The 23944-nt window shown below is 45.5% G+C and overlaps 6 protein-coding genes across 6 annotated transcripts; 3 read left to right on the forward strand and 3 right to left on the reverse strand.

The window, feature by feature from the left end:
* Positions 1-2768: 2768 nt before the first annotated feature.
* On the reverse strand, positions 2769-4302 carry EDB91DRAFT_1198161 (uncharacterized protein). The gene is made up of 3 exons (XM_041320613.1): positions 4157-4302; positions 3754-4106; positions 2769-3698 (listed from the first exon to the last, which is right to left on the reverse strand). The coding sequence occupies exons 2-3, from the start codon at positions 3884-3886 to the stop codon at positions 3118-3120; spliced, it is 714 nt and encodes a 237-aa protein (XP_041180761.1). The 5' UTR covers positions 3887-4106; positions 4157-4302; the 3' UTR covers positions 2769-3117.
* Positions 4303-13456: 9154 nt separating this feature from the next.
* EDB91DRAFT_1047772 (uncharacterized protein) lies at positions 13457-14596 on the forward strand (the record flags this gene model as incomplete). Its single annotated transcript, XM_041313344.1, has 5 exons — positions 13457-13687; positions 13728-13925; positions 13972-14127; positions 14176-14400; positions 14426-14596. 5 exons carry the CDS (start codon positions 13457-13459, stop codon positions 14594-14596), a joined length of 981 nt encoding a protein of 326 aa, XP_041180762.1.
* An 83-nt stretch (positions 14597-14679) lies between these two features.
* Positions 14680-16082, forward strand: EDB91DRAFT_1235729 (uncharacterized protein; the record flags this gene model as incomplete). Its single annotated transcript, XM_041321357.1, has 8 exons — positions 14680-14754; positions 14806-15034; positions 15090-15309; positions 15357-15679; positions 15763-15794; positions 15816-15866; positions 15891-15947; positions 15987-16082. The coding sequence occupies 8 exons, from the start codon at positions 14680-14682 to the stop codon at positions 16080-16082; spliced, it is 1083 nt and encodes a 360-aa protein (XP_041180763.1).
* A 151-nt stretch (positions 16083-16233) lies between these two features.
* On the reverse strand, positions 16234-16821 carry EDB91DRAFT_1245139 (uncharacterized protein; the record flags this gene model as incomplete). Its single annotated transcript, XM_041322502.1, has 3 exons — positions 16234-16354; positions 16405-16590; positions 16628-16821. The coding sequence occupies 3 exons, from the start codon at positions 16819-16821 to the stop codon at positions 16234-16236; spliced, it is 501 nt and encodes a 166-aa protein (XP_041180764.1).
* A 1352-nt stretch (positions 16822-18173) lies between these two features.
* On the reverse strand, positions 18174-19359 carry EDB91DRAFT_1235730 (uncharacterized protein; the record flags this gene model as incomplete). The annotated part of the gene is made up of 6 exons (XM_041321358.1): positions 18174-18531; positions 18573-18614; positions 18654-18708; positions 18763-18799; positions 18896-19027; positions 19228-19359. The coding sequence occupies 6 exons, from the start codon at positions 19357-19359 to the stop codon at positions 18174-18176; spliced, it is 756 nt and encodes a 251-aa protein (XP_041180765.1).
* A 1241-nt stretch (positions 19360-20600) lies between these two features.
* Positions 20601-21344, forward strand: EDB91DRAFT_1079400 (uncharacterized protein; the record flags this gene model as incomplete). The annotated part of the gene is made up of 3 exons (XM_041315126.1): positions 20601-20629; positions 20750-20834; positions 21096-21344. The coding sequence occupies 3 exons, from the start codon at positions 20601-20603 to the stop codon at positions 21342-21344; spliced, it is 363 nt and encodes a 120-aa protein (XP_041180766.1).
* Positions 21345-23944: the final 2600 nt, after the last annotated feature.

Below are 23944 nucleotides of genomic sequence, written 5' to 3' on the forward strand. Positions count from 1 at the left end.
AGCGGCAGTGACATTTCTCCAAGGACAACAACCTAGCAATCAACTATGTGAGAATTGCTCCATGAACGACACCACCAATACAAGGGCAGGTTCATGATTTACTCTCGTGACGTGCGAGTTCCTCTCATTCCAAGACTTACAAGGGATCAACTAGGAAAATCACTGTATGAAAATTAACCTCATACTATTTTAAGTCACAAAGGGTGAGTCAAGGGGATGCAAGGCAACAGCACTGCTGCAGGTTTTCGAATGCATTGCGGGTCCCTGCTAGGAACAGCTGGCGTTGCGCTAACAGAAATATGAGATACTATCAAAGCAGCCACGACGGCGAAGAAGAAACGAATTTGTTGAACTTGTATGAGGTGATATGGGATCTGTCAAGCAGGTTCTCGATTAACTCTGAGGCAGTGAATGGTAGGGAAGACAGCTGGCTGTTGTATTATAGTGGCTGCAAACCACAATAGATCTAAACATCCGGTAGCATTCTTTTGCCGATGCCGTTGTTTGGCATGATGAAGTAGCGTTACAAATTGTTACTTAGCCAGCTGCAAAACATAAGTTTGAGACGCTGACGTGTCAACGCGGAAAGATCCCTAAGAACTTTGCAAAGATAGTATCGAGATGCAAATACGATTCGTCACGATCTGGTGTTAACTGAAACGACGCACTAATGATATATGCAGTCCGGAGATGAACAATAGGGCGTGATAGTGATTGTTCGTCGACTCTGTACAGCCCGCGGGAGAGATCAGCAAATGGATGGGTATTACGAACCTGCAACCAGAGCACGAGCTCACCAACAGTGGCAATAGGACTGGATTGAATAGCATGACAAGATATAAAATACGGGGCCAGGTGAAAATGACGGCCGTGATGCGGCATATTGTTACTCGGCCAGGTGCAACTCGATCAGTAGAGACGCTGGCGTCCCAACGCAGAAAGATCCCGAGTTGCTCACCCCAGACGAGTAAGAAGTTTGCAAAGATATTATCGAGATGCAAATATGATTCGTCACGATCTGTTGTTAACCGGAATGACGCACTAATTATAATGTTGCACGAGGAAGAGGGGAGCGTGGTTTTTGCGACGCTCTGCAGTATGTAGTCCGGTGAAAGTAGGTTGCGCAGGTGCGAATTGCGATGCATTGTGCTAGAAATTGAACTGGTAGCGGACATGACCCTGTTCTAAGTCAAGTAGTTCTGATGCATTGAATCATTCGGAAGCCCTTGCTTCAAAGTAGATAAAATGTGCCCATAGTGACGTGTTGTTCACAAGTAGCACGAGCAAGTAGCGTGGTCGAGCGACCGAGACGCTGACGCTCTTCGACAGATATGGTAGGCAGTGGCTTGAGATCCCATTAAATCGTGTCCTGAATAGGTAGAGAACATTATTCTGGCCATCGGCCGTCGGAAAGGTGAATATGGGACTTCAGAAGGACTGTGCACGACGCCGGCGGGACGCACCTTGATCTCTGAGATGATGTAAGGTGACGGAAGCGCAGATGCTTAAGAGACAGCTTGTCTCCAGTTATAGAAGAGCTCGAATCTTCGATCTCAGGAGACAATATGTACCTTATAACTTCACCTGCATAGAAGAGAAGAAATAGTCCGTCAGCTGCTGAGTTCATGAAAGAGTTCGAATCTTGATTCTGTGGTCGAGCTGTACTCAGCTTACCTGAGCAGTGAGCATGGCAAAGTATAAAAAGCGGACTTTGAACACATTCTTCTTTCAACCAGCTCGAAAGCCACGAATGCTCATCACATACAGGACTGCTCCACGCATCCGAATTTCTGAGCGGGCTAAGGTCTGAGCATTCCAATCCCCCTCGATCGGCTCTAGCAGAGCCCAGCTTTAACGAGCTGCGCGACGTACCAGAAAAGCAGCCTCGTTTTTCATATCCCCAAGATTCTGTTACAGCAGAGGAGGGCGAGAATGAAAGCTTTGAAAGCGTCGCGGGGATTGGGCGAACTTTGTGTCTATTGTTTAACAGTCAGCTGTCGCTATCGCGCCTGCGCCCGCCAAGAAGGCTCTCACAGGGGGGGACTAGGTGGTCCATCGGTGGGTCGACTTGGGGCCACTTAGTCAGGCGAACGTCAACGTTTGTCACCTGCCCGAATAATCATGAAGTACCGGCAACTACGACTCGACCTTACGCGTATGAGGTGCAACTGATTGATATCATTATCCAATGGTACTGGTTCGTCCTTGAGTTCACTTCGTGGCTCGCGTATCCTTTGTGGATCGTGAAACTCGATTCAGACTACTCTCGGACTGGTTCTTGCAATTTTTTCCTTGTTGAACTCCTTTGTGGAGTGTTGTCTTTTCGTCAAGATCTGTGTTTGTTATCGGTTCAGCCTCGAACGTTGCTCGAGGCTTGTTGAACAGTAATACTCAACATTCCTCGAGCAACACCAGTATTAGAGATTCCTGGATTGCCCCAGGTCGAGATGACCATGTGCACTGCACGCTTAGCACGGGCCGTGGTCATGCATATGGAGATCTTCACGGCCGATTCTTTACAGAATATTCGACCATGATATTTGAACCATAGTTAAATGACGTTCACCATAACTTGTCCGAGACTGCTGTTACTTATTATGAGACGACAATATATTAGCTTCCAGCCACGCCCCAAGCCCAGACTCATCGTTGGGCAAAATTACAAGCTGGAACAGCGACAAGGAGAAACAGTGAAGGCAAGACAGCGCCATTTGTCAGTTGGATTGATGCGACGGTGATGGTTTTATGGTCCTGTCCTTGTTCTGAATCCTGGTCAGAAAGTCGTCCACGAGCATCCGCTTTCAGCCACTCATCAAGCGGTTCCCGTATGCACCTTGTTGGTGGTAGTAAAGTCGATGACAAGTCGAAGTCGTTGAGCACGTCAATGTATTGACCATCTGGGGTCTTGTATACGGTAAGATTGCCAAGGCTGACGTCGCGGTGACTACTTACCAGACGACAGTGCTAAACCTCCGGTGGTGAGCTCTCATTTGTACACGTTTCTGAGGTACATATTTGACAAACTAGTAAAGCGATCTCTGAAGGACGTATTCAAATAACCTTCTACAAGATTGCTGCTAATTATTACAAGCTGACTGTCGAAAGTGAACCGAAGCATTATGTGTGGAGCCACGACGGTACGTTCGCCTTGAGCAACGTCTGGAATGCAGAATTGTCGTCCAGCACAACTTTAACCTTCGCACGTTTCGAGAGCGTGCTGCGCATCGCGATGATAGAGTCTAGGCAAGATAACGCAACATCCCAGTTATCTTGATGCGACGACGTGGGTTGTATGAAGGGGTCGTCGGTCTGAATCCTCAACAGAAAGTCAGACTTTTTCTCCGCGCATCTTAAAGCATTCACTCTCAGCCAGTCATCGAGCGGTCTGCCCTCGCGCAGGAGTACCACTTTTTCATACCGCATACAGATCCAGGCCAAGACCCATACTAACGATTCAGCGTCGTGTCGGTAAAGGTGCTCGACCTGGCCTGCGATGGCTGCAGGTGAGAGAAGGTCAATCGCCATGAACGGCACTGTCCCTGTACGCTCGAAATTTCCGGTGGGAGTGCCTTGAGTCGATGATAAGTCGTAGTCGTTGAGCACGCCAATATATCGACCATCTGAGGTCTTGTATACCTTGAGATTGCTAGGACTGGCGTCGCGGTGACGGACGCCGTGCTGCCAAAGGACATAATGGCCTGAGGTCGCAGTAATTAATGGACAGTAAAGGGCACAAGAAGGAAGAACACTTACAAAGCACCACTTGCCACCATGCGGCGAGGAACTCGTCCCCGCTCAGCGTCGTGATCGGGAGAAGCTTCTTGGACACGATGATATACAAGGCGCGGCCACGCAGACCGAAGTGAGTCGTGCATTGACCGGGCATCAAATCAAACTTGAGGTCTACATCGCCGTCTGCATCGCGGACGCAAATCTCGCACGATTCACCAGGCACATGCTTGAATTCAGTGTTAAGACCCCAGTGCTCATCGTTGCGCGTATAATCGCGCAATCCGGACACTTTCAAGCTGCGCAGTTCGAGGAGTGCAGCGTTGGCAGCTTGGATAAAATGAGTGTAGGAACCGTTTTCTAAGGTGCAGTTGGCGCTGGACGATGGTGTCAGCATCTTTTCATGCTATTTGAACTCCTCACTTACAAATCCTCAACGTGGCCTTTGATCTTCTGGTCGTTACAGAGCTGCACGACGGCCTGGAGGGAATCTTCAAATAGTTTCGACTTCTCGATGGGAGGAACAAAGGTATATTTGCAGTCATCTAGGAGCTTCTGCAGAATTGTATCGGGATGGCATTCCCTGAAGTCCTCGACATCCCGAGTGATCCATGGGCGGACATCACCGACTCTGCATGCATTGTTCAAGGTCAATACTCGGGTGCGGTGGCCAGAGCAAAAGGGAACGTACTCAGTGCCAACAGCACTGATGCGTTCGCTGATAGTAGCAGAACCAACTGCATTTGGGGTGGACTTGAGCTGGGAAGCAGCGGTGACGCCGTGCGGGGGCGTCTTTGGCGCAGTGACGCCAGGAGTATTGACCATGAGGAGGAGGCTACTGTTAGGAAAGAAAAGTAAACTCGTTGAAGACAAGAAATTGAAGTTTGCTTTTAAGCCAGAACAACACTACTATTGTTCAGACATTTTAAGGGCACAATCGATTTCTGGAATTTCGAACGTTGATGCAGAATATTGCGGATAAGTTGTAAGAGCCACAGTTCGGAGTCAGTGACTTGACAGTTCAAGTTGAGGTTCACATCATGATCACTGCCACCACCATCAACTTTTTCGACGTCGCCCACAGTGATTACTGCTCCGACCAAATTGTTCTTCTTTTGTTACACGCGCCAAACTTGCTGTGAGTTGGACAAGAGAAGGAGAAGTCAAATTGGCATCACTACCATCATGCACCAACTCTTCTTCGCCTACCGTGATTTCTCCAACGAGCATACTTGCAACCTGTTCTTTTTGCTCAGCTTCCAATCCCATCTGTGAGCGCTGAAGAAAGAATCAGATCTGCAGATCATCTGATGATCACTGCAATGGTGGTCATGCATCAAGTTCCGATGCCGCCCACCATGATTTCTCCAACAAGCATAATTGCAACCTCTGAGTCAATTGCATTCGTATGATAAATTTTGCTTCTTCTCAGTATGACTCGGACTGGCCAGATATCACCGAAATTATCCCCAGGGTGGGCTGTTGTTTCTGCGACATGTATGATGTATCGCCCAATGAACATTCAGCAAAAACAAGGACTATTATTTTGGCGCTCCATAGCATCCACACAAGGGAAAAAACATCTTGCGGAAGAATGCCACCCCTGGGGTCGCGGGTGGAAGACAGCGAGTTGGGGACCCTCGCAAAGGAGTGGCGTGCCGCTTTGGAAATAACATGAAACAGCCTGTTTAGACTGGCCAGACCCGTGGTGTTGACGAATGCTCGCCTCATAGACACCAGTCTATTGTCGTCGTACTGCAATGAGTAACAGTATGTGTTCACCTTATGTACGTGCGCTGCGCTGGCTTGGACAGGTCATGGTGAGCGGTACGATTGGTCATTATTCGGTTACTGCGACGATTTGACGCTAGATCAACGTCAGGTAAGCTACCCCCCTCTCACTTATATCGATTCATACGATGACGATGTAGTGATGGACGGGTCCGGTTTGGTCCGGTTCTCTGGCAAATTCTGAGAACCGAGGACCGAACCATAGGTTCGGTTCTCCCCACAGACAGAACCGTGGACTGGACCGTCGGTTCGGTCCAACAATGGTCCAGTTCCGGTTCATCAAGGGTCCGAACCCTGAACCGGACCATCCAAATAGCACAAAAAAATTCATTCACAGAGACAAGTAGAAGATACTAGTTGTATGACAAAAGGAAAGAAATCTTGAACAGAAATAAAATATTTGATATGAATATGTCACAGTGCTGGCTAAAACACTAAGCTCGGGCAGTGCCGACGGGACTTGCAGGTGCATTGACTGCAAATCCGCACTGAAGTGGCAACCGCAAAAAGGGCAGACAAAGATTCAGACCAACAACTATCGGAATCAGAAACAGATGACACGGTAGCGCAGATTTCGTAGTACAGGCGTGTGACCTTGCGCTGCAAGGTATTAAAAGGGCTGGTCCTTGTACAGAGTGCATATGCTGCACATTTTTAATTTCGACATTCAAGTTGATCCCCTCCCTCCTCAGTTTAAGTCGTAGTATGGTGGCCGTATACCGGGGGGACCATATAAGACCATATACCTACTAATAAAATAAGTACTGCTATATACTTAGAAGCTTGACTTGGACGGTCCGACCGACCGACTATCTTCTATTTTTCAAGGTCTGGCTTGGGGAGACTAGTAGGTCCGACCCTTTGAGCTAAGTGCAGCACTTCAGAGTTTGTTGGAGAAGATACAGCATGGTAGGCAAACATCAAAGTATTAAATGGAGGAGGACTATGACTCGAGAGGCAGCATACTATATAGTTGGACCACGCAAGCCGAGGCATTGTGTTCTTTTAGTGTGAACTCGAACTCACGAGTACAACTATTAAAAATATTAAATCCCAACACACACGGGGATGTGCGTGCAGTAACATTGGACTTGCGGACTTGTGCTGAAGCTCCCCATACCCCAAGATGGATTTGAATCAACTCAGGCCGCTGACTCCCTTCGCACGTTTAAAGTATCAGGCTTCCGTTGCCCAGCCAATAAATCCACTCGCAATGAATGGAGCCAAGCTAAAATAAATGGTAAGGCTGAGGAGGAATCTGGAGGAATGTTTCCCTATGTTTCCAGCTGGAGAACAGAGTAGATCCAGATCATTTTGGACTTACATACTCTTCTCTGATGTGATGCTCTCAGGGGCAGTGGAAGTTCAAGCAGATTGATCAAAGCAGTCTCAATCTTCACCAAATATTTGTCTCCTGCCAGTCAACTGATGCCCATCACTGTATGACTGCACAAGAAACCAATAAGTATTGAATCTTGTTGGTGCGGATCACCTTTCCTGTTCCTTTTGAGATCTTCATATCTGTCTCTAGGGCTTTACCTGTCCAATGGATGAGCTTCCCCTTGAAATAGACCATAGCGAATGAAGTCAAGGGTGAACCTGTGACCATTGATAGCAAGCAGCAAAGACTTAACAATGAATTAGAGATGATACAACACAAGACGAAAGAATTCTCACAGTGCCACATGATGTTGTGTGTTGTCTGATGTATGTTCTAATGTTATGATTGATCAGTGCCGCTGTAGGGAGTATCCCTATGCTAGGCTCGTATCCACCACTTTTCTGATGCATCAGGCGTCCATCCAACGTCCATCTGACACCTATCCATTCCATCCGATACACATCCGCTGTAGGGAGTATCCCTATGCTAGGCTCGTATCCACCACTTTTCTGATGCATCAGGCATCCATCCAACGTCCATCCGACACCTATCCATTCCATCTGATACCCATCCGCTTTTCGGATGACATGCGGATACCTTCGGATCTCCCCCTATAGCTCGCGCATCCGCCGCATCCGTCCTGTCCACGTCCATTCTACCTCATTGGTACATACTCACACGCATTTTCTTGTTACTGACTGAACACAGACATATCCTCTCACACTCCAGTATTTTTCGGATAGCTTATGGCACGGTCTAGACTCGCTACCTATATATCTATGTTCCTTGAAAATACTGTACCCTATAAGCATGGAGGGTTTCGAAAAATACTTACTTCATGTAACTTCCTCCCACTTTTCCTGCACCTTACCAGAAGGTCGCTTTGACTTATACCCACTATCCATCCAACCTTTAATGAACTTCCTTTGACTTTGATTCACATCCTGTCTGATCCGCAAGTGCCATCCGCTCCATCTGACGAATCCATATGTTTTGCATCCTATCCATTTCATCTGCTTTTGCGGATCTTTCATCCTATAGGGTCGCTTTAGACAGAGACTAGTATTCCCCAGTAGCAATCCCCTGAAGGGTCGAACGCACTTGTTCCCAAGCGAGGCAGCAGGCAGCAAAGACCCAACTGTGTAGTAGATTGACTTCTCTCTGCTGCACTTGTTGTACCCACACCGCATCACAGGCATGTCATGAGCACAGCAGGACTGCATCAATTTCACCTGGCCCCACAGAATTCAGTTTTATGTAAGTCTGGTCAAGCTAGAGATCAAAAATTTCATACCACCCCTTATTGCTTGACAATTGGTTTGAACCAGGTTCGAGAATTCTGCAAGTCCTTGAACTGTGGACCAGACTGATGGTTTGGTTCCCCCTATTGCCCGAACTTTGAACTGGACTTCAGTCAGGTTTGAAATGGTTTGGGTTCGAACCATGGTTCAGGACCAGACCTGGCCATCACTATGATGATGGAGCTTAACTGGTGGAGATATCATCTCTGTTATCGACACTCTCCTAACCAAGTGCTTACAGGCAAACAAAAAATACCACCAGAGTCTTGGTCATTTTATAGTGTAGATCTTGTTATGGGGAATGCTCAGAATTGATTATCTTTCCGGCAGTAGAAAGAAATCATGTCTGGGGGTATCATGCACTTGTCCCACTCGTAGCATCTGCACAGTTTAGTTTACAAGTTTATTGACAATGATGCAATACTATCAAGCTATCTATGCTCACACAAGCTAAATAACCATGAGCACCAGAGTGACATAAGATCTGACCTTTATATAGCTTGGTGCCTAATTTGGTCTCCGAGGGTTATAACCCTTGAATCCATTACTCTGCTACACCAGCAATACCACCAGCGTTACCTTGGTACTTCAGTAGCTCATATACATAGCCTGGGGATTAAATAACAATAGATAACAATAGATAATCTCCCTGATAATGATTACTTAAATAATAGATCAGTCCCATGAGTCCCACAACTTATAGTTTGATCAACAACGCATCCCACAAGTCCTGTGACTTATGTTTTGACATACCACTTTCTGGTGATTTGTCAGCCATGCTGCTCATCGTCAGACACGATGATCTCCACTCTAACCTTTTCTGAATGATTGCCTCAAGGCATTGCACTGGCATGTATTATGTCACCACTGGAAGATATTGGCTACATGGCACTGCATGGATGCCTTGTGTCAACACTTCTTTGCTCCACTCCAGTGTAGTGATGTTCAAGGCCTGGCTTCAGGCCGTGAGCTGGGCCTAGCCGGGCTTTGTAGACGGCCTATGAAGGCTTAGGGCCTGGCTCAAGTTGTGTCCAGGCCAGAGCCGGGCTTTCAGGCCACGGCTTTCAGGTACATTTTCGTTCAGTCAGCAATGACCGTGAAACTGCAATAGTTTCAAAGCCTCAGCTGTCTAGGATAAACTAATTTGAGTTTTTGAATTTTCAACAGGTCATCCGCATATGGTGCTGCGCGTCTATTCTGACAGTGAGGAACCACCTACTAGTACGGCATGCCCTAAACGTGTCGCTGTGCCATCAGCGAAGGTAATTTGTGCGGATAATGCTGCTGATCAAGAATTAGTTTCACACAGGCGGGCTCACAATGATGCAAGTCGTGCTGCCAATGCTCCTTCTGCATCTCCTATGAGTTCTTGTAGCCACAAAGTCACCGTCGTTGAGGTTGACAATGATGACAATGATATCGAGCTGACGGGCAGCACACACAAAAAGTGACTGATGAAAGGTGTGTTTATACTATTTTGTTGGATAAGTACTGACTAATACCTACATCATTACAGGCAAAAAACGAGCTTATAGCCCTGATCCTCCCGAACACACAAACGAGACTGAACACGATGCAAGTCCATCAACTGGTGAGTTTTCCTATCGAATGAAACAAATACATAATACTGACATTTATTTGACATATGTAGTCAACGCACCGCATGCAACTAGTTCAGCAAACCACTCTGATGAAGTTGATGCTGACGGCTTCCTCAAGGATGTTCAAGTCATGAGCATTGACGAGGCCTCTGAAAACCCACATCAAGAGCAGCGAAGTCGTGACATCACCAAGTTTTTTTCCAAGCCTTACGCTGACAAAGGCAAGAAGCACTGGAATTGTCGACTGTGCAGGTAAATTTACATTTCTGTCTCACACACATTGTACTGACTATGCGATAGCAAGAAAATGAAAAAACCCATTGCTTTTGTCAATGAGGTGATGACTATGCGACGCCATATGGATGCTTTGCACAGGGTAAGTATTGCCAACCCGAGAAAACATGCTACTAACTGTTCATTCATAGAATGAATATCTTACATGGGCCGAAGCCGAGAAATTTGTCTCGATGTTACCCAAAGACACCAAGTGCCGCAAGCTAGATGCTGCTGCTGACTCTCAAGCACAACTCAACGCCCACCTCTGTGAGCCGCAACCAAAGGAACGGATCATCCCATACTCAGATGCAATCTTCCGCGAGGCTGCCATTGAATGGCTGATTGAACTGACCAGGTATGTTTTTTTTATTTAATTCTGGCAATTGGGCACTTATCAGTTCACAGCCTATTGACACACTCAACCACAAGTCCTTCAAATATATGATCGATGTAGCAGCACGAGCTACCAATGGTGTCAAGCTACCTAGTCGACCAAAGATGTGCCGAGCCATTATCAATCTCTTCAAGCGTAATCTCACCAACCTTCGCCAACGGTTACTTGTAAGTCTTGTTGATTTTTTTTGTTGTTATTTCTAATGCGAACCACAACAAGAGCGACGCTGTCAAAGGACGGATCAATCTGACATGTGACGCCTGGCAAGCGTCGAATGTCGATGGCTATTTTGCCCTCACTGGTCACTGGATCGAAGAAACAACAGTCGGTGTTTGGACAGTTCAAAGTGCCCATCTCGGCTTTACTCAACTGAACAATGCTCACAATGGCGTCTGTCTTGGTCAAGTGCTGTTCAAATTAGTTAAATGTGTTGGGATTGCACATAAAGTAAGTAAAATTCTAGCTTCATAACAGTGTGGCGCTAATGGAGTTTCAGATTGGCTATATTACATGTGACAACGCAGCCAACAATGATACCATGATGGAACATTTCGCAGTCCACATCGAGGCACACACCAAGAAGACATTCAATCATAAAAAACGGTGCCTTCGGTAAGATTTTCTTTGTCTTGTTTACTACTACCAATTCTCACTTATATATTCAGGTGCTTGGCCCACATTATCAACCTCGCAACTCAGGCGCTGTTGTCCACACACAGCAAGTCAAGATACTACGACGCCACCCAACCTAACGATAATTTGCTAGCCCCCGCAACTCACTCCGCACTTGAATGAGACGAGGTTGGATTAGTCCGATCAATCTGTGTCAAGGTTTGCCGTCCATCAAATGCACATATGTTGTGTTGACATCCTTCATTGTAGGAGCGCTCCTCAGCTCAACGAAAGGAGCTTTTTCAGAGTGTCCAGCATCGAGACGAAGATGGCCACACACCAATCAAACATCCATGACAATTGCTTCTCGACATGAAAGTAAGGTGGTCCTCAACATACACTATGCTTCAACGTGCATTCGAGCTGCGAGATGTAAGTTCAATTTAGGATGTCAATGTTGTGCCCACTGATGTTTATTAGGAAGTTGACTATTTTGTGGGCCTGCTCAGTTTGCAAGAGAAGGACTCAGCTAAATGGAAAAAGATTACGGACCTTGAGCTATCATCCGAAGAGTGGACCCGTGTTCAACATCTGCTCTCAATCCTCAGTGTACGTATTTTTATCTTACAACTTGAATTGTGGCTCACATCGAAACTACAGTATGCCAAGTTGTCACAGCAGTCCTTCTCGTCTGAACAAGGACCAATGCTTCACTTAGCATTGCCTGCATTAGAGTCGTTGCATAGCGCATGGTCGTCACATTCTGGACACATCAAGTATCTCGATTTTGCAGAGGGCCTCGATGCTAGTATTGAGAAGATTGCAAAGTATTACAAGAAGTCGAGTAGTTCTGACGCCCATATTATGGTGATGCGTGCATTATTCTTTCATGTACATATTACTCCCACTGACTTTCCAACGACAGTTCTCGATCTGTCACAAAAGGAGACCCATATTTGCAAGTATTGGGGTGAGGAATTGCTTGTCGAAGCATGCAGACATGCAGAGGAGATGGTAAGTACAATTCCAAAGCTGTCATCACAACACACTCACTAATGTTACATCTAGTACAAAGAACGGTATCTCAAAATGTACAGCAACAATCCTGACTCTAGGAATGGTGTTGAAGTCAAGGTCAGGAAGACAGGGAATCGCAAACTCGATGCTCTGCTGCAAGAGCTCTCTGACGGCAAGGATGACAGTGACTCAATGCTGCAGCCCACCCTAATCTCTCGCATGAGTTCCACAAGTTCTGTTACTCCCTCCGAAGCTGCGAATGAGCCATGGCGGCACAACTTTCACACTTACCTCAACTCCAAGGACCACCTTGGAGATATGACTATTGTGCAGTGGTGGGGCATCAATGCACCTCAATACCCAGTCTGGGCGTCACTTGCGCGCAACTTCCTTTCCATTATGGCCACATCTGTGTCCAGTGAATGTGCATTCTCATCTGCCGGTATTACTATCTCCAAGCGCCGAAATCGTCTCAAACACGACATCATCGAAGCACTGCAGTGCTTGAAATGCATGATCAAACACGATCTCCTGTTTCGCAAGGACCCATCTGTTGCAACCGAGTCCGTAGATGATGAATCGTCCGAAGATAAGACTCCTGCTGCTCTCAACGAAGATGATGGGTGGGATGATGTTGCTGAGGATTTAGGTGAGAATGAGGAGCTGTTAGAATCAGATGACGAAGATGTTTTTATTCAAATGTTAGATGAAATTTGATTTACTTGCTACATTTTTGTATCACAAGGCCCTAGGCCCAAGCTGAGCCGAGCCCCAGCCGAGCCTGAGCCCTACCATAGGGCCTGGCCTTGGTTTGAAGCAAGCCCCAGCCCTCCAAGGCCGAGCTGTGGCCCCGGCTTTTGAGCTGAGCCGGGCCTTGAACATCACTACTCCAGTGCTTTCTCCTTCTCTCCATCATGTCTTACCGGCATGGTAGGCACGTAGCAGCCTCAAAACTCAAGGTCCCCTCTTGGAATTTGGCATGCAACTTCACACACATATGGGAAGGGCTGATTCAAGTCTGGTGCTCGAGTTGCTAAGGAGGTGCAGGATGGCCTGAAACGGTGTCAAGACTACCTGATGTGTGCATAATCAAGTTCCTCCTGTTCTTTTATTTATTTTATTGATCTTTTTCAATAGCATTACCTATGGATGCATTTAGCAGCATCACTGCAAGTTCAGGTGCCCTGCCTGATGACAACATGGGTTTTCTGACTACTGAAGACCACTGACATGACAAATTTGATCATGAGATATCACATAAAGGAGGCAAATACAAGAATGTGGTTGGTTGTGCATTGCAATTTGCAGCCCCATCAAAGTAAGTTTGCCGATCATTTTGTTGGTTGATGAATCAATGAATCAATCTCAATTGTGTTCTAGATACACTAGTCACTCAGGCCCACAAGCACGATGCAAGCACCTCAGGATGATGTATGCTCATTGGGACTTGCAAATTCCACAGCTCACCTGCACCTATCTGCAATGGAAACATAGCAACAAACATGATGGCATGGAATCATCAATGGAGGATGGACATATATTTCATGTGACTGCAGTAGGAACATTCAGTATGTTACATAGCTATGTACCTATGACATACAATGAATCAAAATCCAAAGCATGAGGTTTGTGTTTCCATACACCAGCATCCTGAGGAGCCTGCCAATGTGGCACTTTTAAAATGCGGACTCCTGGGCTGCTCCCCGGTTGAACCATCTGTGGCTATTGAGGTCCACATGCTCAAGCTTTACCACAGGTTACGGCACTGTCATGCGCAGCTTAGTATACAAGCCTTTACACGAGCATTATGCAATATTCATAAAGTATGTAACCTCATTTCATCTTCATGTTGCTAATGCTTATATTTAGGTCAACTATTGCACATGTTTTCAAGAACAATTCTCAATAGCATTTGATGCATATCTCTCTATTCTCCAGCACATTCAATTGAAAGTTGATGATGCTCTTGGATGCAGTGATGTGGACTGGTGGTTGAAGCACATGTGTCCATGCTGCACCTACAAGGTAAGCCATCTTATATCACATACTATGATCATTGAATTGTGCTTTTAGGTCAATGGTGAAGAGATCCTCAAGCCAAAGATTCTGGTTGTTCATGATGGCAACAATTCCTGCAAGCGAATTGCTGCTGTGGCTCCATCAGATCACTGTAACTTCAACAGTTCATATTTCATTTCTCATCAAGAAGTTGACCGGTTCAAGGATCAAGTTCAACACTGTCAATGTGTCGACCATGACAAGGAGCCTGATGACAAGGTCTTTTTTGTCCACTCTGTTGTTGTGCTTATTGATTTCAGTTGAGACTCAGGACGAGGATGTTGATGAGACACTGGCATCCTGCCTAACATGGAAGAGTAGTGCTCCTGATCACAAGAAGACTGATATTTATGAAACAACTGGGATTTTTGCATCTGCTTGCCATTATGGTTTCATTATCAAAGTTTGTGAAATGGTCCAAAGTGGAGAGCTGTGAGTCACCCTTTGATGTCCAAATTTTAATTTAATTCATCTGATACTGACACTTGTAAATGTAATGCAAAATATCCACTTGCTATCATGAACGCTATGATTGATGCCTATGGCGAAGACATTGGCATGGGCTATAATGTAGGATGTACCTTTGGTGGAATTGTGCACAACAGCCCTCTCCTCAGCCAGAAAGCTGAAGAAGCTTGAATACAGTTCTGTGTCAATTCATTTCATGACTACACTCATAATCAATTATGTCAAGTACAGCATCATCCTCTTTATCTACCCAGTTTCAGCCTAGTGGATCTTGAAACCATGGAGCGCATGTTCTCATCAATGAATTCTGTCTCATATGTTATACACTATGCATCCAGGTACCACTGGGCACAATTCATCAATCGTCACTTTCAACAATGGGATGAAGACAAATACAGTGAACTCAGTGAGTGTTATCAAGGTTTCACATCAGATTCTTGTACTAATATTAACATCATCAGGCAAGTTTCTACTGAACAACTACAGACAAGCTATTGGCATTATCAAGAAATATGAGGACAAGGTTTCCAGGCTCATATCAAGCCTGAACATCTGTGAAGATGATTTTAAATGCTGGATTGAAGAAGAGAAGAATTTTCTGATGGACCTCAAAGATGAACCTGTAGAACATGTACTTGTGTGTTCATATGTTCAGGTGCTGATGGACCTCCAATCTGCTGAGTAAGTGATGTATCTATTTCCATAACATTGTTTTAGACTTTGTGCAGTCAAAAATGGCAAAAGATGTCAGATTCATTCAGGAATACATCACATGCACACACCATCAATTATGCAGAGGACATGCAGCAGACATCACAATTGGAAGCTCAATGCCAAGCAGCATTGGATGGTTTGATGATCTGTATTTGTGTAGTTGCAGATCTGGAAGAAAGGCTTGGCATCAAAGAGAGATGGACTCCCCAGCATCCTGAATATCTGTCAGTGCTTGAGTGGATTAGATCTCATAATTTCCAATGTGCACTCGACAAGTTGCAACAGCTTGTTGTACAGCGTCTACTTGAGCTTGCAAAAGCCAATTTATCAGGCACAGGTAAGCAGCAGGGTGATGAACCAACCTTTTTTGTTTGTTTACTGGTTTCTACATGTTATAAACTTTGTGTTCATATCAGAAAGGCCATCAAGGCATGAAGCAAGGCATCCACAATGTTCTCGATGAATACAATAAGCTAGCACCCTCCATGCTACCTCCTACACCACAACTCACCTGGAATGATATTGTGAACTATGGATTTCTGTCTGAGTTTGAGTTGCTCAAACACTTGCATTCTCAACAGGATGTCTTAACTAAGCCCTGGATGGTTCCAGGCAATCATGAGATTGCAATAATGTATTTCAAGATGAAGTGCTCATACAAGGAGTTGACCCATCTCAATGTAGAGATTTGTCAATTGCATATCTTTGTCCACGACAAAGGGATATTTCTTCAAGATTGACCCACATTATTTGTCTTGACACTATTGAAGCACTGCCTGAGTTTAGTGGAGTGTGTGGTACTGGTACCACGACATCTGATGCTGGGCTGGATGAGGATGATGGATCACCAGAAGACATAGTGGCCAATGATGCCTTTAATGATGATATGATTCAGCTGGCTGAGGTATTGTGATAGTCCAAATAAGCCTTGATGAGGTGTTCCATCTGAAGATTCCAATTGATGTTCTGGACATCGATACAGTCCTTGCATGTGTGAGGATCCACATAGCAGCTAGCATGTGTCAGCACATTTGTACTGGCAGGCATGAAAAAAACACTTACAAGCCAGAGAGGTCTGCCATTTGCTGAGCTAGTCCTTCAAAGGCTTCATACTCCCCACCTCCATGGCTAAGGTCTGCTCCATTCCCACCAGGAGGTGCAGTATATGGTATGTGTTCAATATCAACATCAAGATCAACTAGCATCACCTCAACAGCCTTGCAATCCTCAACTAACATCTCTGCAGAACTGAGAAGAACATCATGCAGGAAAATAGTTAACGTACCTTGTATGCACGATTGCCACTTTGAAATTGCATCTTCCCTTCATTGAGTTTGCTGCCCTGCCTATAGTACACAAATTGTCCAAGCCCAGCATCAAAAGCCATGTATGGCAGTGGACTTCAACAACCCTGTAATATGCTTTGCTGATGCCCATGACATAGATAGTAGGAAGTGTGATAGATGGAGTTGGTGGCATGGTGGCAGTGGGCATCCTTGAGAGATGAGGCTGGTGGTGACATCCTTGAGAGACAAGGATGGCATTCAGAACAGTAGTGTGTAGCTAAGTGGACGGTGCCATGTAGTAGTGGTGGCTAAAGAACCTATATAGAAGGCATCATCAACACCTACAGTGGGGGGTAGACAATGGTGGTGGTGGTGGTGGTGGTGGTGGTGGTGGAGAAGGGCAAGGGGTGTGGGAGTAGTGCCTTCTCCATTTCAGAAGGTTAGGCACATGGTGGGGGGTGCTTTGGGATGCCACATTTAGATAGTATAAGCAGCAGACAGTGCCAAGCTGCTTACCTGCACAGTGTACACCAAATAGCAGAAGTCCTGGAGTATTTGGGATGATATATAACACTGGTGTTGAGTATTAGTACAAGAATGCCTAATAATAGTAAGTACGGTGTATCATCTTGTGGATGATCCCACTGGAAAAATGGGACATTCTCACCCTGCTCTTGCCTGCTCACTCCCTGACTCATTCCCTGATCCACACATCATCAACTTGTATGCACAGCTTGCTGTCACTGCAATTTCTGAGCTGCCCTCAAAGAAGGTTGTCAGCACCTTTCACTGAACAATCTGGCCTGTTGTGGTCTTGCACAAAGTCCTCGAGGATCTCACTAATAATTCTCCTGCAAGTGATGAGGTTTGTTGCTGTTCTCCTTTGCACATGAATATTTTGATGGATGTCAGATACAGATTGCTCTTGCTCCAGCCTGCACTGAGGGCAGTGTTTCAGAGCCATGCTGTGCGCCCAAAGAAAGCCCTTGCAGGTGTTCCAGGGCACAATAATGATGTGCCCACTCATGATCTTGAGCAGTCCACACTTCAGTTGCTTGAGGATTCGCCTGGGTGCTCTCATTGTGAGGATCACACACCGAGATCTCACAGATTTGTTCAAGTTTGGCTTGCTGACAAAATTTATGATTTCTGGGTGCAGACAATGATCCTGCTGTCTCTGAATCATCCCAGCACCTCAAACACTACTCTCTTCTGCGACTATCATTGATCTCGTGCACGATGATGAGGCAGTGGCAGTCAGTGATGTCATGGACCTCACTCAAGATGGGGACGATGCAGTGCTCTGTAGCACCGGTGTTAGTTGTGACTTTATTGATCTTACTCTCTGATGCAGTCATGTCATTTTTTCAACCTACTGTACATATTCACTTTCATTGCCGACACTTACCAATGATTGTGGCATTGTTATTTACTTGTATTTCATCCTTCAAAGCTGTCTCATATGTTTCTCTCATTCTGATTTCACTTTCCCCTCAATTCTGACAGTTGAAACAAGAAGACGAGATATGTATTGCAAGTATTTATTTAACCACAATGACAAGTTCTTCCGCAGCTATAGCAAGGGTCACAGCCTGGTCTGTTTGGATTCATGTAGTGTTCATGAGCCTCTGCTGGATTGTCGTTCCAAGACAAGAGGTACTTGAATATGGTACCAGGGTTGTTGAAATTCTCAGCCCACCCACCCCAGTCACAGATCTTACGAAACAACCAGCCTTGCACTGTGTGTAGAAACTGACACCCGCCCTGATGAAACAAGTGGGTACCATATGGACGCAGATCAACACTAATGTCAAGGAGATTATTTCGGAAGCATTTGAGGAAGGAGTTTGAGGTCTGAGTATAGCATATCAACCTTATTCTCTTGATGTCTACAAACCTCGAGCTCACCATGCAATCTGTTGGGCTCAGACTGATGCTGTCTACACCAATCTTTTCCAAAAGATGAACCCATTGAGGTCTTCATGTCTCTCATGAGCTAACAGCCACCAGATAGCAAATGCTCACAGCAAGCACATCCATGGCTGGTCAGGATCAGCATATATGTAGAATGGGGCTATGCCTGTGGGTTTCGAGGTTAGCCATAAGGTGGGCAACAGCCCATAAAGTCACTGACCTCCATACTGATGCATCTTTCGAAAGGGTAATTCTAGCTTCACTCAGAACTGTGCAGGTTGGTACCTGACTTGTGACGTGAAAAGTTCAGGAGTTGCATCAAGCCAGTGGTTTTTTATCAGCAAGTCTTGAACCTGGAATGTGACATCAGCCCAGGTGATCCATAATGCTTCATCATAGTGGAGCAGGCAAAGCATGGACAGAAGGTAGAGTAAATAAAGCATCATGCAGAGCAAAAATCCAGCCCATTCAGATGGGTTTTCTGCCTTTCATTTGCGTGAAATTGGGCCGAATTCTTTTTGGTCTGTGGACCATGCAAATTCCCAGAGCCTCTTCATGGTAGGTTCATCCATGGCATGAGCACTCATTACTGCTTCAGCCTGCTTGGATCTACAGCGTGAAATCAGTGCCCATGCTGATTTTCACAACACTAAAGTCCAATACCTTTCACCTGACAGAGACTGACCATATACTGTGAAATGGTCACTGAAAGTGACAGGTTTCTGATGAATTTCCCTGGTATGGCTGGGTGCTCCAACCATGGCTGTGTTCCAAGCTGGTAGTCTCTGCCGAATTTGTGGCTGATGGCAGCACACATCTTCTGTGCTGTGCCATATGTCACACGTGGAACACTGGGATCCTTTGCTTTCCCAGTCCATATATCATTTTCATCGCATCTCAATTCTGTAGCTTAGCATGAAATAAACACAACATTTGATGTACTCACTTATCCATGATCCATAGTGCAATCCACATCGGAAATTCAGCCGGAAGGTTTGGAAAAAGCTCGTCAATCTTGCTTGCAACTTGTGCTTTGTCAATGGTGACACAAAACTCTTTAAACTGATTCCAGTATCTGGAGAGATCATGCACATGAGACAAAATGTTTTTGCTGATCCATGGCATACCTCTGGTAGTCAGAGAGTGTTGTACCAATAACTACTCCCTCTGATGCTGCTTGCAAACTAGATGCTAACTGGTTGTGATGTGCCATGCTGTTGTTAAGCTTCTTCTTTTTCGCATTGTCCTCACCAGTGTTTGTAGTACTGAACCAAAGGGTGCCAGCAGCTTCACAGTCATCAACATCAAAGCTGTTGAGGAGAGATTCCTCCTCCTCAGTCTGATCCTCTTCAGCAGCCTCAACACTGATGTGTTTTGACTCGGCGAAGTACAGATCAGCACCTTTGAAGGCATGTAGTAAGGACATGACAGAAAAATCTGAGTTCAGACCAGGTGATGGAGAATTGAAATGTGTCAGCACAGAAACAAACCAACTTGAACCCCCTGAATTTAAACATTGACACTCACACGTAAATACATTACAGTTCATGGTGTCGCCATGTCTCAACATCAGGACATTGACTTGGAAGAGCTCAAACTGCCTGTACTCAGTCACACCAGGACAAGCAGTGGAATCTTTCACTTGGACAGTGTATGTCACACATTTCTCTTCCTTTCAGCATGTTTGATTTAATTCATGAAAATGTAACAGAACAGTGAAGACAACAAAGGCTAACTTACATGAGAAGCTCAAGAGCTATGGCAGGCCAACCTGTGGCAATCACACAGGGATGTTGAACAGGCTTTGTCAGTTTTCCAATGACCAAGACAAGTGGCTGAGGTGTGTCACTGGCATGCACTCTGAATCAGTGCTTGTGTATCTAATTTCTCCTGCTTGGCAAAGCTTATTCAAGCCTAAGCTGAAACAAAAACAAGGGGAACATATCTCACGCCAATCCCTTTCAAAACGAAGGATTGAGGAGGCGTTCAGAATTGAAGAACAAACAATTACTTACAAAAGCAAGAAGAGTGCAAATCACACACAACAGGCACTCCAGGATGACGATTGAGCTGCAAATTCAGCATGGGTGAGTGGAAGTGATGCTATATCATGCTAAGCTCATAACAATATTGTTAAAAAGGCATGTGCGGTGCTGTCAGCATTTGATATGCCTCATGATTTGAGTGTACCGCCTCCAATAACACAGCGAAAACACTGCCACCAACAAGTTGCCTCCGCAAGTGAAGCTGAAGGACTCAGACATGATGGACATCAGGACACTTTCACCATTTGTATGTGGAAAGTAGATTCCAACATGTTGTCTGTGCGAGAAGATCTCAGTAATACTGAAAATCACATCAGTGTCCTCACATCGCACATTCTCGATATGCAAACAATGATGGAATCAAAAGATACATGCACTTTACACATGGAGAGCTCTGGGTGCCATAACACAATTGTCCAGTCCCATGCACAAGCACGCATTATCAGCAACAATGCACCATCCAAACCTTGCATGATCATGCAGACAACATCTGTGCCTCTGCATCCAGAGTCCAGAGATAACTCCCCCCAAAAACCTTGGAATCACACACCTTGGCCAAGAGCAGTCTTTATACAACAGGACAACAGTACCATCACCTCCTACAGTCCACCTCTCCAAAGATATCAACCGGCTGTGTGAAGAATGGGAGGAATCAAACTTACTTGTTGTCAATGGTCACGGAATCCCTATCAAGTATTGGGGAGAGTTCTACAAGAAAGGAAAGGGCGTTAAGACTGCAGCATGGGATGCACTTTGAGCAGAATGGGGAAATTGGAAGGTATGATTTATCTTCAGCAAGTCACACACTATCTGACCTCTTGTTTGTCTTCGAGTTCATTGCCGAAGAATGGCAGTGATACCCAGACAACACCTTGTTCTGGCGTGCATTCAGTGATGAGAACAGCAAGGTTTTTTCTTACCAACAGATCCTGAACTGTCTTGCAGAGCACTGGGTCTCTGCTGCTGCCCAAGATGCTAACAATGCATGCACCTTTTTTGGCAGTAATCTCAACCACCCACTAGCCTGTGGCACCTGTACATGCCAGGGTTATGCTTAACCATAGCTAGTAAGCAATGAGGAGGTTTTGCAAGTTTATTTGTAGTCTACAAATCCTACATAATTAAGCTTAATGGCTTCTGAGATTCTCCGGTGTCCCAAACCAGCACTAATGCCTGAAATATTACCAAATTTAGATATTCCAGTATCCTCACTATTCTCACATATCCCTGCCAGCTCTACCTGCTTCACCACAGCTTATCCCCATCACCACTCCTGTATATAAGTAGTAACTTGCATATATATACATAGAAAGACTCAATAGACCGCTTTCTGCATGATCTAGAAGCCTGCATAGCCTGCAGTGCTAATATGTGCACCCCAGGAGGCCAGGACTAAAACATATTTGATTTTTTGCCCCGTTAGCGGGGGAGCAATTCTGATGATATATAGCATGTATTAGAGTGTAAATTGACTTATTACACTGCTTGATTGCATCTCTGAAGTGTCCTACATTAGTAGATCAGCACAGTATCAGGATCTTTCTCAGCAATCCAAAGTCTCCTTCTGCCTATACTGTAACATATTTTCGCATATTTTCTATTTTTTACTACATTACCATTGCATAGACTATCTAGACTGTTTATATATTACCTGTGGTACATATTTGAAGCCATCTCATAGCCAGAATTGGGCAGAAATATGTCAGGGTATTGATGTCATGGATATATCTCCTATTCTCACTGATAAGAATTCTCAGACATAAATATACTGATATTTTATGATTGGACTATCACAGTGTACCCCATACATACCAATAAATTCACTCCTCGACTACCAGAAGGATCCATAAAGAATTGATAGCAGGGGAATCCAATAGATAACAGAAAGACTGTGAGAAAGTCAAAAAAGTCCAAACATCGAAAACAGCATGTACCAATACAGTCTACCCACATGTAGTCAGACCTTGACTCATGCATAATGCTGCAACATTTTGACAGCACAACACTTCCACATCACCTTCATGTTGGAGTCTGAATGATCTGAATGATTAGAGACGAAGAAGACCGACTGATCCGAGATGGTTGAGGGAGAGTGACAGGTGGTCCGAGCCCAAGCCAAAATGGACATTGTTGAGCGACACATTGATGTCGGCTTGTGTCCTGCAATATTTTACTTATTCATTTGATATATTTTTCGTTTCTATATAGCTTACTATAAGAACACCACTGGTAGCACTGAGCGCATCTCAGCCTTTTCCAAGAGACTGAGATGTGAGTACATAGTCTCTACGTATCAACTAGAACGCAGCTAACAAGTCATTAGTATACTTGTTCATTAGGTACTTAGCTCATTGCATGAGCCTTTTCCAAGAGACTGAGATTATACTTGTTCATTAGAACATCCCCGAAGGCCTGCAATATAATTACTCACCACAGGTTATGAGCCCTGTCTCGATCATGGATACATCGCTCCCCAGCTCCAACACCACCCTGCTTAACGTCCCGAAGCTTGCTGAAGATGGCTCGAACTGGATAACCTATAAGGAGCGGATGTTAACAGCCATTGGCGCTAGAGGTCTGATGCAGTATACTGACGGTCGAGCAAGTGAGCCGAAACCCTTCACGGTTGACCCAAAGACGAAGGTTATCATGAAGCCGGACGGGCCAACGCCTACACAGGCGGATTACGATGAACTTGATAAACGTACAGACGAGTACCACCAGAAAAACTCACTGGTGAAACAGCAGATATTCAGCACAATTACCGATCGGCTGTTACTGCGAGTCCAGAAGCTGAAGGACGTGTCAAAGATCTGGGAAGAGATATGTCAGATCCATGAAGGGAAGACAGAGCTCGTCCAGATAGACTTACGTCGTCAGATGCAAGAGACAAAGTGCGATGAGGCAGGAGACGTCAGATCTCACTTTGCAGAGCTCATGAGGCTCCGTGAATCGCTTGCAGGCATGGGCGTCGCGATCGCCAACCCAGATTTTCACGTGATCATCCTGGGTTCCCTCCCCGAGTCTTATAGACCACTCCTGTCGTCCATCACAGCAGCCTCGAAGATCACGAAAACTCCCGTCACACCCGACTGAGCTCGTCACCATCATAACTGAAGAGTACGAGCACAGACTGCTTACCGAAAAGATGCCCTGGCGAGAAGGGAGCTAGCACAGCTCTCACCACAAAGGAGGCAAAAGGCAAAGGGCGCGCTACACCATCCTCCACCAACAAGACCAACCCTGACGTTACCTGTTTCAACTGCAAACGAAAGGGCCATTACAAGACGGACTGTTGGAGACCTGGAGGGGGCAAGGAAGGGCAAGGCCCGAACCAGCAGAGGAAGAGAGGGGAAA

Source organism: Suillus paluster (assembly GCF_016628075.1).
Source record: "Suillus paluster strain FC165 chromosome Unknown EDB91scaffold_9, whole genome shotgun sequence".
NCBI classification, from domain to species: Eukaryota; Fungi; Basidiomycota; class Agaricomycetes; order Boletales; family Suillaceae; genus Suillus; species Suillus paluster.

Excerpts from the sequence above, each read along its gene's own strand:
- EDB91DRAFT_1198161 (XM_041320613.1), bottom strand. The coding sequence starts at position 3,886 with ATGCCCGGTCAATGCACGACTCACTTCGGTCTGCGTGGCCGCGCCTTG. Across the intron at positions 3,699-3,753 it reads ATGGTGGCAAGTGGTGCTTT|GCCATTATGTCCTTTGGCAG; the intron begins GTAAGTGTTCTT and ends CTGCGACCTCAG.